The 17,341-nt window shown below is 47.6% G+C and overlaps 1 protein-coding gene and 5 non-coding genes across 6 annotated transcripts; all 6 read right to left on the bottom strand.

The window, feature by feature from the left end:
• Nucleotides 1–1,979: 1,979 nt before the first annotated feature.
• On the bottom strand, nucleotides 1,980–3,221 carry LOC119441377 (uncharacterized). Its single transcript, XM_037705988.2, has one exon. The coding sequence runs from the start codon at nucleotides 3,045–3,047 to the stop codon at nucleotides 2,079–2,081; it is 969 nt and encodes a 322-aa protein (XP_037561916.1). The 5' UTR covers nucleotides 3,048–3,221; the 3' UTR covers nucleotides 1,980–2,078.
• A 537-nt stretch (nucleotides 3,222–3,758) lies between these two features.
• Nucleotides 3,759–3,830, bottom strand: Trnah-gug (transfer RNA histidin (anticodon GUG)). Its single transcript has one exon. It is a non-coding gene; the product is annotated as a tRNA-His (tRNA).
• Nucleotides 3,831–3,966: 136 nt separating this feature from the next.
• Trnah-gug (transfer RNA histidin (anticodon GUG)) lies at nucleotides 3,967–4,038 on the bottom strand. Its single transcript has one exon. It is a non-coding gene; the product is annotated as a tRNA-His (tRNA).
• A 5,238-nt stretch (nucleotides 4,039–9,276) lies between these two features.
• On the bottom strand, nucleotides 9,277–9,348 carry Trnah-gug (transfer RNA histidin (anticodon GUG)). The gene has a single exon. It is a non-coding gene; the product is annotated as a tRNA-His (tRNA).
• A 138-nt stretch (nucleotides 9,349–9,486) lies between these two features.
• Nucleotides 9,487–9,558, bottom strand: Trnah-gug (transfer RNA histidin (anticodon GUG)). Its single transcript has one exon. It is a non-coding gene; the product is annotated as a tRNA-His (tRNA).
• Nucleotides 9,559–14,869: 5,311 nt separating this feature from the next.
• Trnah-gug (transfer RNA histidin (anticodon GUG)) lies at nucleotides 14,870–14,941 on the bottom strand. The gene has a single exon. It is a non-coding gene; the product is annotated as a tRNA-His (tRNA).
• Nucleotides 14,942–17,341: the final 2,400 nt, after the last annotated feature.

Below are 17,341 nucleotides of genomic sequence, written 5' to 3'. Positions count from 1 at the left end.
CTATCAAGGTCAGTCTGTAATGCAGCATGGTCGCAGGAGTTAGAAATTATGCGATATATTACACAATCATCAGCAAACAGTTTTATAGTAGAAGAAACTTGGGTAGGAAGATCATTGATGTATATGAGAAAGAGTAGTGGTCCTAGAACCGACCCCTGAGGTACCCCCGATGTTACTGAAGCGAAAGAAGAATCATGACCGTTAGCCGAAACATATTGAAAGCGGTTAGAAAGAAAACATTTAATCCAACTTAGGACATTGGCATCGAGGTTCAAACTGTCAAGTTTAAAAAAGAGTAGCTGATGTGAGACTGAATCAAATGCCTTAGCGAAATCTAGAAAAATACAGTCGACAACGAAACCATTATCAACAGCGCGAAATAAGTCGTTTGTAAATAACAGAAGTTGTGTTTCACACGAAAGATATTTTCTAAAACCATGTTGACAAGTAGAAAAAAATGAGTTAGATTCAAGAAAACATACCACATGTGAATAGATGACGTGTTCCATGAGCTTGCAAGGTATACTGGTCAATGATATCGGTCTGTAGTTCAGTGGAGAGTGAGAAACACCTGATTTGTGCAAAGGAACCACCCTCCCCACCTTCCAATCACTTGGTATGGTGCAACATTGCAATGACTGTGAGAAAATCTCGCAAAGAATCAATGATGAATACACTGATGTACTTTTCAAAAACTTCGAATTAATACCGTCAGGGCCAGCACTGCTAGAGACCTTTAGGGTTTCGATTAAACGAGAAATACCAATTGAATCAAACACAATAGGATACATGGGGGAAAAACCGGAGTCGGGATAATCAGGATATACAACAGGATTATTATGCGAAAAAAAGGAAATAAATGCATTATTTAATACATCACAACAGTCCTTGTTATCTACAGGAACGCCAGCAGTATCACAAAGCTCAATCAAGGTTTCATTTTTGTTATTGACTGCGCACCAAAATTTTCGAGGATTGTCACGTAGAAGTGTCGGCAGTGTGCTACAATAAAAGTCATCCTTGGCCCGTGCTATAGCCTGTTTGTATTCGTTATCTGCGTTAGTGTAAGCAAACCAGCTCGAGGCGTTTGTGGATGTTTTTGTGCGTCGAAATAACCTTTTCTTTTTATTTAGAAGCCGTTTAAGTTGTGCGTTAAACCAAGGTGCCCGAGATTTAGTCGTAATACGCTTCAGTGGGATATAACGGTCCATTAGGTATTTTATTTTATTTTTAAACAAAGCCCAGTTTGCTTCCACCGTGCGAGTGTACAAATTCGGCAAATATTCGCTAATGAAGGATGACAATTCAGAATTAATAGCGGTGACATCAGCATTCTTATAATCACGAATAACTTTGGATGATTTGACCGATGGGGTGCAAGCACGTAAGTCGAAAAGTAGAATGCAGTGATCACTAACGCCAGAAAAATGTTGAACACTTGGAACGAGGTTAGGGGTTGTGGTTAAAATGAGGTCCAAAACGGTAGCGGAATGACTGGAACTTCGTGTCGGATTAGTGACAAGTTGCGTGAGGTTAAAATCAAGACATAGGTTAAGGAACGCAAGGCACTCAGATCCACCCTTTATAACTGTAGGTTGGGTTTTCCAGTCAATCCCTGGAAAGTTAAAATCGCCCACTAAGAATAAAGGGCATGAAGAAAACTGTTGTGTCAAGTTGCTTAAAATGTCGGAAAGTTCATTGCAAAATGTGTTAGTTGAACTAGGTGACCGGTAGCAGGCACTAAAGATGAAGTCTTTGTGATCGATGGTTATTCGAGCGCATACAAATTCCAAATCAGTAGAAATAGTTATCTCGCGGCAAGATATGGTATCACGGACGGCTATAAGCACTCCGCCGCCTGTCCGCTGCTCGCGGTCTCGACGAAAGAACTTATAGTTACTTTCACATTCAAAAATTTCGTGATTAGCTATCTGATTTGAGAGCCACGTTTCCGTAAGAATGACTATGTCGGCTGAACACGTGTCTATTAGAGAGGACAAAGATTCGCGTTTGTTACCTACGCTGCGCACGTTAGAATAGAAGACAGAGACCTGTTTACGATTCGGGTTAGTAATAAGCTATGACGTTGCTGCATGTGCACTGCTAGTACCTGTGGAAGAACGGTTGTTATTGTTAGTGACAGGAGCCACGCCTGAATGAAGTTCGCAAACCTGGTCAGTAGTGGGACAATACACGTAGGTTTTCCTATTTATATGCAGTTTGTTAAGACGAAGTGTGTACTGTTGGCCGCTATTCTTGCCGAATTCAATAAGTTTCTTTCGACATTGACGTGTAGCTCGGCAAAAGTCCTCAGCCACAGATATGCCTGTACCGCGAAATTTTGAACGCTGAGAAAGGATGTTGTCCTTCAGTTTTGAGGAACCAAATTTTACTATTATTGGCCGTGTTTTGCCCAAGACGTGCGTACCCAGACGGTGTGCGCGTGAAATGCTGTCATCAGGAAACGTAAGATTTAAAATACGGGTGAGCGACTCACGAACATGGCACTCGGACTGCGCCCAGGTTTCCGCAGGACTATCGACAAGCCCGTAAAAGATCAAATTGTCACGTCGCGATCTATCTTCAAGTTCATCGAGTCGTGAATTTAGTATTACAGTTTCATTCATAACACTGCTCACAATACCAGGTAGGTTCTCGTCATGCCGAGATGAATCAAACGATTCAACAACGGATTCGACCACGGAAAGTCTGGTTGTTATGTCAGACACCTTTTGTTCCAGTTGTTCTTGATTCCGTCTTACTTCGGTTAGCATTTGCATCATCTCAGCATGACCTGCATCGACTTTTGCTGACAATGTGGCAATCGCAGCCAGAACGTCACTATCATTGGCAGGCCCTGGATTCGTTTCAACGTCGCCAGCCAACAACAACAACATGACAACATGCGCACATTCACTAACAATATCCAAAAGAACTATTGGGCTTGGGAGGAGCAGCAGGCAAACATCATGTGAGCGTTTAGCATGTAAAGAGGGATATTTACTGACCTGCACAACGAAGCAGAAAGGATTGAAAACCGGCTGCATAGCTGCTGCTCCTCCGTGCCCACTAAAGGGAAACGATGCCGGCGGTGCGTTTAAATCTGTGGTGGTGACTGATGCCGTTGCCGATGACACTGTCCTGGTGAAGCCCGTCAATGTTGCCGTGTGCTCCCTCAGTGGCAAAGAAACGTTTGGAAAAGGCAGCACCGGTATCCCGGAAGGTAATGGTACGACATCGACTGATCCATCAGGCGGCAAGGGCGGCCATGCTGATAACAAGGCCTGCACAACGAAGCAGAAAGGATTGAAAACCGGCTGCATAGCTGCTGCTCCTCCGTGCCCACTAAAGGGAAACGATGCCGGCGGTGCGTTTAAATCTGTGGTGGTGACTGATGCCGTTGCCGATGACACTGTGCTGGTGAAGCCCGTCAATGTTGCCGTGTGCTCCCTCAGTGGCAAAGAAACGTTTGGAAAAGGCAGCACCGGTATCCCGGAAGGTAATGGTACGACAGCGACTGATCCATCAGGCGGCAAGGGCGGCCATGCTGATAACAAGGCCTGCACAACGAAGCAGAAAGGATTGAAAACCGGCTGCATAGCTGCTGCTCCTCCGTGCCCACTCGGACTAAATAATATATAAAATATATTATATATAAATATATATATTTATATAAATATATATAAATATATTATATATAAAATAATAATAAATATATATATTTATTTATATATAATATAAATAAAAGAAAAAAATACTGCCGTGACCAGGATTCGAACCTGGGTTATTGCGGCCACAACGCAAGGTACTAACCACTATACGATCACGGCACACCGATGGACGGGAGGTGGAAGAAATACCACATCTTGTTCTCACTGCGAAACAGTTGCGTTACTACTGCAAGCTGCGTGACGAGTGCCGAGAGGCGCTTTCGTTTACCTGGATATAAATAAAAGAAAAAAATACTGCCGTGACCAGGATTCGAACCTGGGTTATTGCGGCCACAACGCAAGGTACTAACCACTATACGATCACGGCACACCGATGGACGGGAGGTGGAAGAAATACCACATCTTGTTCTCACTGCGAAACAGTTGCGTTACTACTGCAAGCTGCGTGACGAGTGCCGAGAGGCGCTTTCGTTTACCTGGATATAAATAAAAGAAAAAAATACTGCCGTGACCAGAATTCGAACCTGGGTTATTGCGGCCACAACGCAAGGTACTAACCACTATACGATCACGGCACACCGATTTTTTTTATTTATTGCCGGTCTTCGACATAAGACAGTACATACAAATTACCACACACTCCAATAACACAAATGCACGCTATTGTACAAAAAAAGGAAAAAAAGGAAAAAAAAAGAAAAAAAAAGTAAGTCGTCCGTCCGTATAGGACCGACGTTGTCACGTTAAAATTCCTTCATGGCTGCCAGAGGAACCAGCCTTGACAGCCAATCCGGTACATACACTTTCATTTTCTGTTCTTCAATAAAGCGAGATACACATTCTTTGAAATAAATCCTCGCGGGCCTCGCGTCGGGGTCACAGTGGTACCCTGCCATACGAGCCCGCCATAAACAGTGGAGGGCAATCAGCATAATAAAGTCATAAGGAACCCCCTCGTCCTTAATTGACAGATACCTGATCCCATGGGGGTCCACTGGCAATTCTTTCTTTAGTGTTCGCTGTAACACGTCCCAGAAGTAAACCCCCTCCCAACAGTGCAAAAAAACATGGTCTATGGTTTCGGGCTGCTTGCAGATCAAGCAGTGCGATCCCCATGGTACAGTACAACCCCGTTCTTTCATAAAAGTCTTGACGGGGAGCGTTCCGGTATGAAGGTTAAAGAAAAATGTTTTTAGCCCGGGTGACACCTCCATGCGTTTCACCCGTTTAAGCACATCCTGTCCTGGCCCTCCACTGTATATGGCTCTATATAATGGTACTGGGAAAAGTACATCAGCAAGGTCTCTATACAGTGTTTTCCTTTTCACTTCACAAAAATAATCATTTGAAAAGCGCACAGTGAGGAAGCGTACACTTTCGACCACTTCCTTGAGATACCCACGAAGTGTTCCGGTCATGCTTTCTGTACTGACAACATGTTCAGACAATGCGTCGCTCAACCTGAGCTCGCAAACAGTGCGCAGAAAAGGGTCTCGCGTATCGCGAAAAAACAAAAATCTGTTTACCAGCTGTCTAACAAAGAGATGAATTAAGCCCACACCCCCGTCCTTCACTCTTCTGAACAAGTTTGTTCGGCTGCACCTTTCCCATGTCGAACCCCAGATGAAAACCGCAAACACTCTGTGCAGCTTTAGCACGTTTGCTCGGGAACAATGGAGCACTTGCATGACATAATACAACTTAGAGATAAAGAAAATATTGCAAACTGTCGCTCTTGCAAAAATAGACAGGTTAGTTCCTTGCCATCTGTCTACTTTATCTTTCATTTCTTTGGTTTGACTCCTCCAGTATTCCTCGCTGCTGTTGTAGCTGTCGAGGGGAACACCTAGATACCGTGCAGGAGTTTTCATCCAGTTCACGTTCGCGAAGTGGTCCGGTGCAGACGGCCACTCCCCGTGCCATAGTCCAAGGGATTTGCCCCAATTTACTCTGCTACCCGTGACGTCACAGAAGTGCTTCACTACAGTTATTGCTTCGGTTATACTTGGTTTGTCTGTGCAACACACTGCGATGTCGTCTGCATACGCGAGTACTTTAACTTCGGCCGCTGCCAGCCTAAAACCACGTATTCTGACATTTTCAGTGATTGCCAGACACATTGCTTCAATATATATAGCGAACAGAAGCGGACTGAGGGGGCAGCCTTGGCGCAATGAACGCATGATGTTAATGGGGGCCCCCAGTGACTTATTAACAATTAACCGCGTTGTGCAGTTCTGATACGCCAAGGGCACTCCCTCAGTGATGATGGACACAACATTAACATGATCTAAGATTGCAAACAAAATAGCATGCGCGACACAGTCAAACGCTTTCTCGAGGTCGAGCTGAAGAACTGCAACGCCGCTATAGGTGACGTCACAGCACTCGAGAACACACCGCATCCTATGGATGTTCGCAAAAATAGATCGCCCCTTGATGCCGCAAGTTTGGTGGTCAGCGACTATTTCCTTGATGACACCTTGGAGTCTGGTGGCTATAACCTTCATAAATATTTTTTAATCGATGTTTGTTAATGATATGGGCCTGTAGGATGTGACGAGCTTTAGTTTATCTATTTGATCGGTCTTAGGTATTAGTATAGTGTGCGCTTTTCCAAAGGAAGGTGGCAAGGATTTCTGCTCATATGCGTCATTAAATACCGCAGCTAGCAAAGGAGCCAGTTCGCTTTTAAACGCCTTATACCACCCAGCGCTGAGACCATCAGGTCCGGGTGACTTGCCCAAGTTCAAATCGTCGATTGCTTTCTCGACTTCCCTCTGGGTTATTCTGCCTTCTAGTCCTTCTTTGGTGTCATCATCCAGTCGCGGCATACGATGGAGAAAAGCAGCTTTAAACCCATCTAAATTGGCAGCCTGGAATGCAAAGAGCGACTGGTAGTACTCAGTGAAAGCGCGGCCTATGCTTTCGTTGTCTTCAACAACACTGCCGTTCATTAAAATCTTATCAACATTGTTGCGTCGTCCGTGCGCCTTTTCTAGTCCAAGCACCCTTTTTGTGGGCGTCTCCCCTGCCGCTAGTGCATCGGCACGTGCTCGCACAATGGCACCTTGATAACGCTCTTTATCAAACTGTTCAAGCTTTTGCTTGATGTTTCGCACGTCGTCTTTGTACGCCCCAGGCTGTCTGCACTCAAGCGTAATTAAGCTGTCTGAGTAGTGTTCTAAAACCCTTTTCTTTCACTTCCCTCTCATATTTTAGGCAGCTCGATCGGTCCAAGGCTTTCATTTTAACGTTTTGTTTAAAGCATTCCCACTTTTCCGCTATTGTTTCCGATGATGCTTCGTGTATTTTATTAACCATATCGCGTACTGCGGCAAGAAATGGCTCATCGATTAGTAGCATTGCATTCATTTTCCAGAAGTCCCAATTGAAAGCATGTCTCCTTTTCTCTATGCCGACTTCACATTTAACCAGACAGTGGTCCGAGAACGACACAGGTACAACGCAATAGCCATGGCATTTTGGGATTGCATCCAATGAAATGTACATACGATCCAATCGCGCATGGCTACTACCCTGAAAACGCGTAAACGTCACTTCATGACCAGCTTGGAGACACTCAAAGACATCGTCAAGTTCATTTTCGCTTATTATATTGGCAACACATCACTACTTTTGTCACGCTTACCGGAATTGTTAACTCTGTCTTTAGCGCTCAGCACACAATTGAAGTCTCCTAACAGGATTACGCGCTTATCACACCGGACATACTGTTCAAGGTTCGAAAAGAATAAGGCACGCTCATCCACAGAGTTCGGTGCGTATACGCATATGATGCGAAACTCGACATCACTCGTGAAAACATCACAAAAAGCAATCCTTCCAGACTCACAAGAAAATACTCTTTGAATCTGCATTCCTGGCAGCTTCTTTACAAAAAGAAGGCAGCTCCCGGACGTGCCAATTGCATGACTGACCACCGCAAAATACCTAGTCGTGAAACGTCGCACCATGCTCCCGGTCTCCTCCTCCCCGTCTACCTTAGTTTCCTGGACGGCTAGTACGTCTATGTCATGGTCAGTGACTAACCGTAGGAGCTGACTTTGCCTACGACTAGCCGCCAACCCTCTCACGTTTAATGTGGCAATACTAAGGGACGGAAACAGAGCCATATTGAACTAGAGAAAAAGTAGGCCCGGAGCATGGTGCTTACCGTTACGACTAGCCCTCGGCTAGTCGCCTCCGGAACCCTCCGGCTTCCCGGCGGCGTTAGTGGCCGGTGCTTTGTCACCAGGTGTTCTCTCGGGAGGAACGTTCGGTTTTGGCTTGAAGCCCATCGGCCTTCCCAGCGGCGTCTTGGTCGGCGGTCCCTCACTGCTGTTGGTTGCACTCGCGTCCCTGTCCTTCGTCTCCTCGTGGGAGCGCTTGACTGGGGCACCAAGGGTCGTTGTCCGGTCGCCGTCGATGACGGCCTTGTCCTGCTGCATTGCTGTTTCGTCGTCATCGGCCGCGTCTTCACCAACGCCTCCGGTCGCCTGGACCTCTGCAGTCGGGAGCTGTTCCGGCAAGCTCGGCTTCTCAGCAGCCTCGGCCAACTTGCCGTCTGCACCCTCGTTCGGCGTACCATAGCTTGTCGGTGACGGCACCAGGTCTCCAGCTCCTTTGGCAGCGTCCTCCGCCTCCACAACGTCCATGACGTGCTCTGCCGCAACCTCATTCGCAGCTGGGCCTGTCACGGCGGCGTAGGATTTCACACAGTCCGCGTCGACGTGGCCGAATCGTCTGCATCGTGAACAGCGGGGGACTTTGCACTCCCGGCGGACGTGTCCCGTGCCTTGGCAGCGCAAGCACTGCATGGGGCGACCGGGAACAACCACCAGGGCCAACTCACCGCCGACGCGGACCTGGTGAGGGAGGTCCTCCACCTTGACGCCACTTTTCAGCTTCAGCAGCACGGTCCTTGTGGTTGACGTCTTTTCTCCCATGCCTTGGACACGCCACCTCTCCCGGCTCACTTCCTCGACCTTGCCGAAAGCTGCGAACGCCGTGCGGACGTCCTCGTCGGCGACGCCGTACAGCAGCCAGTGAAGCCGAAGCTTCACCTGCTGGTCCTGCGGGTCAACGATGACGCACCGTCGTCCCTTTACTTGTAGTTCCTTGAGGGCCAACAGTCGTTTTGTGGCGGTCGCATCCTTGAGGGTCACCGCCCAGACGTGGTTAATCTGGTACGCCCCTATGCATAGTACCTCAGGCAGCAAACCTGTCGGCAGCAGGGCATCCCTGAAATCTTCGACCTTGTAAGATCTCGCACGCACATCACCGTGCAAAAACACGGTATTAATCGCCAATCGTCTTTGGGGCGGTTGAGGCAGAATAAACGGATATTCGATATCTTCATCGTTGCGCCTGTTTCCGCGGCCAAAAGTGACCGCTGTCGCTGCCCCTGAAGAGGCCATGATTCGACGATCCGTCACGCTCGGTGGCCGGAAGCAGAATGATCACGGCACACCGATGGACGGGAGGTGGAAGAAATACCACATCTTGTTCTCACTGCGAAACAGTTGCGTTACTACTGCAAGCTGCGTGACGAGTGCCGAGAGGCGCTTTCGTTTACCTGGATATAAATAAAAGAAAAAAATACTGCCGTGACCAGGATTCGAACCTGGGTTATTGCGGCCACAACGCAAGGTACTAACCACTATACGATCACGGCACACCGATGTACGGGAGGTGGAAGAAATACCACATCTTGTTCTCACTGCGAAACAGTTGCGTTACTACTGCAAGCTGCGTGACGAGTGCCGAGAGGCGCTTTCGCTTACCTGGATATAAATAAAGAAAAAAAAAATACTGCCATGACCAGGATTCGAACCTGGGTTATTGCGGCCACAACGCAAGGTACTAACCACTATACGATCACGGCACACCTTTTTTTTTTCTTTATTGCCGTCGTCGACGTACAAAATCAAATGTTACAAATGATAAAACGTGCCAGCCACACTTTGGCCAACACAGCACTAAAATCTTTTCAGTGACACCAGTTCATCCAATACAGACATCCATTGTGGTGGATCAGGCAGTACTTTGCGTCTCTCACGTAAACAACACTCTCAATGAAGTGTTCTCGCACCGGTTTCACAACGATGTCTGCATGTTCAAATTGCATACGAGTTTTCCACATCGCGTGGAGGCCCAGGACCATAATGAGGTCATACGGTACTTCCTCTGAGGTATCTATTGGCAAGAAGCGTATTCCACATGGGTCCAGGGGTAACTGCTTCTTCAGCGTTGCCTGCAGAACGTCCCAGTGAAAGATCGGGTCCCAGCAATCTAGGAAAACATGTTCTATTGTTTCTGGTTTTTTACATAAAAAGCAGTCCGTTGTCCAGGGCATGAAAATACCCTAGCTATGAAGCCAGGTCTTAACGGGAAGTGTGTTTGTATGTAATTTGAAAAAGAAAGACTTAGTTGATGGCCTTACTGGCATTTTCTTGACTCTTTTTAGAACGTCCTGTCCGGGGCCTCCACGGTGTGGCGAACGGTACAAAGGTACAGGTAGCATCGTGTCCACAAGATCTCTGTACAATTGTTTTTTTTGTAACGATGGACAGATACTGCAGCGAAAAACGCACATTCAACATCCTATGCGCCAGCACCACTTCACGCAGGTACCCAGTCACGGTTCCCGGCATGTTCTGAGCCGACGAAACAACAAATCCTGGAAGAAGTCTACTCAGCCGTACTTGAATTAGTGTTCGGAGAAAGGAATCATTTTGATCCCGCAGAAACACAAAGCGTGACACAATTTGTCGCAAAAACAAGTGAACCAGACCAAGCCCACCTTTCTTGACCGGGAAAAACAAATTTGTTCGACTGTTCCTCTCCCAGGTAGAGGCCCAAATGAAAGTGGCGAAAATGCGGTGAATTTTTTGTACGCTTACCCGCGCAGCACACAACACATTCATAACATACCATATCTTGGAAACTAAAAAAAGGTTGCAAACAGTGGCTCTAGAAAACATTGACAATTGCTTGCCTCTCCAACCGTCAGCCTTTTCCTTTGCTGTCGAAACTTGGTCGAGCCAGTACTGTTCGGGCTCACGGTAACTTCCGAGAGGCACCCCCAGGTACTGTGTAGGTAACCTTGACCAATTCATTCGAGAAAAGGTCTCCGGCTTGTCTTCCCAACTCCCATGCCAGAAGCCATAACTTTTATCCCAGTTTATCTGGGCTCCAGTTGAATTGCAAAACTTTTCGACAACAGCAGTTGCCTCTATAATGCTCGCTTTATCAGTGCAGAAAATCGCGATGTCGTCTGCATACGCCAATATTTTAACGTGTGCTGCCTGTAGTCGATAGCCTGTTATGCGTTCGTTGTTTTTAATGGCCAAGCAGAGTGGCTCGAGATAAGAAGCAACCAGAAGGGGCGAAAGCGGGCATCCTTGACGCACCGACGAGAGCACACGAAAGCTATCGGTGAGCTCCCCATTAACAATAATTCGCGTTGAGCAGTTCTTGTACGCCATCGTGACACCTTCCGTTATCACACTGCCAACATTCATGTGTTCAAGTATGTATAGTAGAGCCTTGTGCGAGACGAGGTCGAAGGCTTTTGCCAAATCGATCTGCATCATCGCGACGTAATCGCCAATCGCATCGCAACACTCTAGCACACTTCGAGCCACGTGTACATTTGTTGTAATACTGCGCCCCTTAATGCCACAAGTCTGGTGCGGCCCTACCACTGTTTTGATGACACTTTGCAGTCGTTTTGCTAAAACTTTCGTGAATATTTTATAGTCAACGTTGGCTAGAGTTATCGGGCGATATGAGCCAGGCAACAAGCGTTTCTTTTCATCATCACTCTTCGGGATTAGCACAATATGCGAGGTTGTGAAGGACAAGGGCAATCTTTTTCGGTCATAAGCTTCGCTGATAACTAGATGGAGGACATGAGCCAGCGCTGACTTAAACGTTTTATAGAAAATAGCCGCTAAGCCATCAGGCCCAGGTGCTTTACTGGGCGCCAACTCGTCTATTGCGCACTCTATCTCACTCAGGGTAATGGGATGTTCTAGCCGTGCCTTAACTTCTTCATCGAGCTTTGACATCAATGAAAGGAATTCCGTCTGGTAGCCATCTTTAGGTTCACGTGGTTGACCTAAGAAGGCTTTGAAGTGATCAACGATCCCTTGTTTGATGTCGTTTTTGTCGGACGTGATGTCATTGCCTTTAGCTAGCTGGCGGATTTCCTTCCGACATGCGTACCTTTTCTCGTCTGAGAGAGCTCGTTTTGTTGGCGCTTCTCCCGCCCACAGCTTCTCAGACCTTGATCGCACAACGGCGGCTTTGTATTTCTCAGAGTCTATCCTTTCGAGTTCGGCTTTCACTTCCTTTATTTCGTTAACATACACACCAGGCTGGACACTTTCCATGCAGATGAAAAATTGCAGTTGCTGGCGAAGGTTCGTTTCTACCTGTTTCAGGTTATGCCGAAGGACACTGCTTCTTTCAATAGCCATTGTTTTTACTTTCTGTTTAAATTCTTCCCATTTAATGGCGAAGCTTGCTAATTCGACTGAAATCAGGTTTTCTAGTTCCTTCGCAACGGCATCAACGAAAGCATCGTCATCCAGCAACTGCGCGTTCAATTTCCAGAGGTCCCAGTTAAAGGTGTGTTTGATCTGTCTTTTCCCGAAAGTGGCAGTTACCAAGCAGTGATCGCTATATGCAATGGGTTGCACATCATATTCACTACACAAGGGCACCAATTCGGCTGACACATATAATCTATCTAGCCGAGCGTGGCTATCACGCTGGAAGTGCGTAAACTGCGGGTGGGTACCGCTGGCGAAGACACTACCGATATCTTCCAAGTCGTAATCGTGCACCAGCGCATTTAGCAATACAGCACTCTTATCGCGAACGCGTGAAACTTTTGCGCGATCGTCAGCAGTGCACACACAGTTAAAATCCCCCAGCAGTATGACCACCTTGTGGCAGTTTACGTACGCTTCAAGTCGCTCAAAGAAGATTCGCCGGTCTGTTTCAATATTCGGCGCGTAGATACAAATGACTCGGAAATCCATATCGCAATAACAAAAATCAGCCACTAAAAGGCGACCTGTTTCACACGAAAACACTGACTTCACACAAATGCCAAAGTTTCTTCGAATGAATATAGCGCAACCACCTGATCCACCAACAGCGTGAGAAACACACACGTCGAAGTGCGCACGAAAATTGGACACCATTCTGTCGGTTAGCTCTTGGCTCTCTATTTTGGTTTCTTGGATTCCCACAAGATGCAAGTCATTATCTAAGAGTAGGCGACTTAGCTGACATTGCCGCCTTCTTGCACCGAGCCCTCGTACATTTAACGTGGCTACACGTAGCGCTCCTTCGATATTAGCTGCCATGGCTAAACGGTAGAATGGTGCCCGTCACAGTTACGCAGGGACGAGTGTTGATAATGACGCGCCGATAACCGCGTTGAGTGCCACAAATGGGAACACAACCCGACCTCTCGAAAACAACACTGACATGCAACTCGGGCCCTCGTTCCTGACACATATCCAAGAGAATAGCGCTCAGGGTGACGGCCATTGCACTCACGAACCCCCCAACCCGCCTCAAGCAAAACACAGTACAGAACTACGGAGGCGGTTTACCCGCCTGCCGTGGATCGGCCGTAATGTTCGGCCGCAGCTTCAAGGTTGGTCTCCTCATACCTGGCGCTTTGGGCGGTGGCTCGTCTCCGCCGCTGCTGTCCTGCGTCGTAGCCAGGCTATTGGTCTGGTCGCGCGGACGTTTCCCCGCCTGCAAGTTGGCAAGCCCGGTATGGGTGTCCATGTCTTCATGTTCAGGGGGGGGGGAGGGTGGAGGCCGCTCCCGGGTCAGGTGGGCTCTCTTCCTCACGGTTCGGCATGGCTACAGTGCCCTCCACTTGCTCTTGCTGTTCAGTGTCGACGGCTTCATCGACATGTTGCCCCTGTTTCTGAGGTCGTGCCTCCGACTCTGCCACCTCGCCAGCTGCTTCCTTAGCCGTGGTCGATGTGTCTTCCATATCCGCCTCGTCCATGAGTAGGGCGGAGTTGTCGTCGTTGCTCACGGGTCCGGTCACGCTAGCGTACGTCCGCTCGCACTGACTCTCTTCGTGACCGAAGCGTCGGCAGGCACCACACCGCGGAATGCGGCAGTCGCGACGAATATGGCCCGTCCCGCGGCAGCGTAGGCAGAGAGGGGCCCTGCCCGGCACAACCACAAGAGCCAGCTCGCCGGAGACGCTCACCTGGTGTGGCAGGTCGTCAAGCATTACGCCCGGCTTCAACTTCAGCGTAACCAGTCTTGTGGTAGAGTTCTTGTCAGCCACGCCATGCACCCGCAACCGGTCGCGGGCGACGTCCGTGACTTTTCCAAACGGCGCGAAGGCAAGACGCACGTCCTCGTCAGGAACGGTGTGCAGCAGCCAATGCACTTTTAAGCGTACATCCTGGTTGGCGGGGTCAATGACGAGGCATCGGCCCTTCTTGACCTGTAGCTCACCAACACTGACGATCTTCTTCACAGCTTCGTTGTCTTTGAAGGTCACGGCCCAAACATGGCTCATACGGTAGGCCCCGAGAGCCACCACTTCCGGCAGGAGCGATAACGGGGCGAGCGCATCGCGGAAATCTTCCACCCGGTATGGGCGGGACCTGATGTCACAATGTAAAAAAACGGTGTTCACAACAAAACGCCCTGTTGGCAAACTCGGCAAAACAACTTGGTACTTGTCCGCAAAGACACTCCTGTTACCGCGGCCGCTCTGGGCCGCTGAAGCCGCTCCTACGGAGCCCGTCATCATGCGTCCGTCACGCTCGGTGGCTGGAAGCAGAATCCGATCACGGCACACCGATGGACGGGAGGTGGAAGAAATACCACATCTTGTTCTCACTGCGAAACAGTTGCGTTACTATGCGAGCTGCGTGACGAGTGCCGAGAGGCGCTTTCGTTTACCTGGATATAAATAAAAGAAAAAAATACTGCCGTGACCAGGATTCGAACCTGGGTTATTGCGGCCACAACGCAAGGTACTAACAACTATACGATCACGGCACACCGATGGACGGGAGGTGGAAGAAATACCGCATCTTGTTCTCACTGCGAAACAGTTGCGTTACTACTGCAAGCTGCGTGACTAGTGCCGAGAGGCGCTTTCGTTTACCTGGATATAAATAAAAGAAAAAAAATACTGCCGTGACCAGGATTCGAACCTGGGTTATTGCGGCCACAACGCAAGGTACTAACCACTATACGATCACGGCACACTGATGTACGGGAGGTGGAAGAAATATTTTTTTTTCTTTATTGCCAGTTATAAGAAATACAGGACAGAAATACATAAAAATAGTCAAATGCTAAAAGGATTCTCCTGTCTTGGAGAAAGTAATTCTAAATAAATTTCATATTCAAAAGCAATTCTACACAAGGCAGCCAGTGTGGCACAGGTATTCGTGCTTTCTGTTCTTCTACATATCTGTGAATGCTTTCTTTGAAGTATTGGCGAGCTGCTCTGGCGTCAACATCTGCATTTCGGACGGCCATGCGACATCTCCAGACACTGTGCAATACAATGAGCATAATTAAATCATAAGGTACTCCATCTTCGTTATCGATAGCCAAGAATCGGATTCCTTGAGGGTGCAGCGGAAAATCTTTCTTAAGGGTCCTCTGTAGAATGTCCCACAGGAATACCGCGTCCCAACACTCTAAAAACACATGGTCAATAGTTTCGTCTCGCTTACATATTTGGCAGTGTACTCCCCAGGGCACAAAAAGTCACCTTTCTGCCATCCATGTCTTGACGGTCAGTGTCCCGGTGTGTAAACGAAAGAAAAATGTTTTGACGCCTGGTGGTACCATCATTTTCTTCACACGCTTAAGCACATCCTTTCCTCTTGAGGTACTGTACAAAGATCTATATAGCGGCACAGGTAACACCACATCACACAGGTCCCTGTATAACTTTTTCCGACCCACATCACTTAAGTAGTTTGTAGAAAACCGCACACACAAAAAACGGGTGGACATAACAACCTCTTTCAAATAACCTCGAATGCATCCGTGGATGCGATCCGTTGAGACAACAAGATCTGGTAGGGCATTACCCAGCCGAACCTGGCACAATGTTCGAAGGAAGGGATCTTTTACGTCTCTGGAGAACATAAACCGATTAACTATTTGACGTAGATAGAAATGGCCTAACGCCAACCCGCCATCAGGGACTCGCCTAAACAAATTGGTTCTGCTTGTTCGCTCCCATGAGGAGCCCCAAACGAACACTGCAAATATTCTGTGAAGTTTCTGGACATTCATTCTTGAACAATGTATCACTTGCATTACATACCACAACTTACTTATAAAAAATAAGTTGCATACTGTCGCTCTTGCAAAGACTGACAGATTCCAGCCATTCCAGTTATTGGTTTTCTCGCGTAAGTTGCCAATCTCGTTGCCCCAGTAAGGTTCGCTGTCCTGATAATTTTCTAAGGGCACTCCCAAATATTTAACAGGAGTGGTCACGAATCTTAAATTCGCGAAAGTGTCTGGCTTAGACGGCCAATAGCCGTGCCAAAACCCCAGAGACTTTCCCCAGTTCACGCAGCTTCCACTTGAAAGACAAAAACTTTCCACTGTTTTAATAACATGCAGAACACTGTCATAATCCGTACAAAAAGCGGCAATGTCGTCGGCATAGGCCAGCAACCTCACTTCTACCTGTTGCAGTTTGAACCCACGTATATGCTCGCTTGCAATAACATGTAGACAAAAGGATTCGATGTACAAACAAAACGGCAATGCTGATATTGGGCACCCCTGGCGCAGAGATTGTAGCACTGGTATGCGCTCACCAACCACTTTATTCACTATTAACTGCGTCGTGCACGAGCTGTACGCCATCGCGACGCCTTCTCTAATAACATGGCCTACATTTACATGGTCTAGTACACACAAGAGAGCGTCATGGGGAACCCTATCAAACGCCTTCTCGAAGTCTATCTGTAGCATGGCTACTCCAGCACCCGTAACATCACAACATTCCAGAATAGAACGTGCCACGTGAGTGTTCGTAGTGATGGAGCGCCCTTTAATGCCGCATGTCTGATGCTTCCCTACAATTTCCGAGATAACAGTTTGTAATCTCTTAGCTAACACTTTCATGAAGATTTTATAATCACTGTTTGTCAAGCTGATGGGTCGATAGGCAGTTACATTTCGTAATTTTACTGTATCATCAGATTTAGGTATAAGAATCGTATGCGCAGTAACAAAAGATGGAGGTAGTGACTTAAGCTCGTAAGCTTCGTTATAAATACGCGCTAGAATTGGAGAGACTGTTCCCTTAAATGTTTTATAAAACGCTGCACCAAGGCCGTCTGGACACGGCGATTTCCCTAAGTTCATGTTTTCTATCGCAAAATCCACCTCTTCATTTGTGATGGGCTGCTCCAAAGCTTCTCTTGTCACATCGTCCAACCGTGTCATCAAGGAAACAAACTCACGTTTGAAAAGGTCGATATCAACTACGCTGCGAGCAAACAACGCACGATAGTACTCCGAAAACGTTCTAACAATTTCGTCAGTATCCTTAGTGATCACACCTGCACGTTCAATTTCTACTATTTGCTGCCTTCGCGCATGCCACTTTTCCGCCCCCAACGCTC

Source organism: Dermacentor silvarum, chromosome 2 (assembly GCF_013339745.2).
Source record: "Dermacentor silvarum isolate Dsil-2018 chromosome 2, BIME_Dsil_1.4, whole genome shotgun sequence".
In the NCBI taxonomy this organism is placed as follows: domain Eukaryota; kingdom Metazoa; phylum Arthropoda; class Arachnida; order Ixodida; family Ixodidae; genus Dermacentor; species Dermacentor silvarum.
Note: the sequence above shows the minus strand (reverse complement) of the source record. Positions and strands in the feature narration are given on the sequence as shown.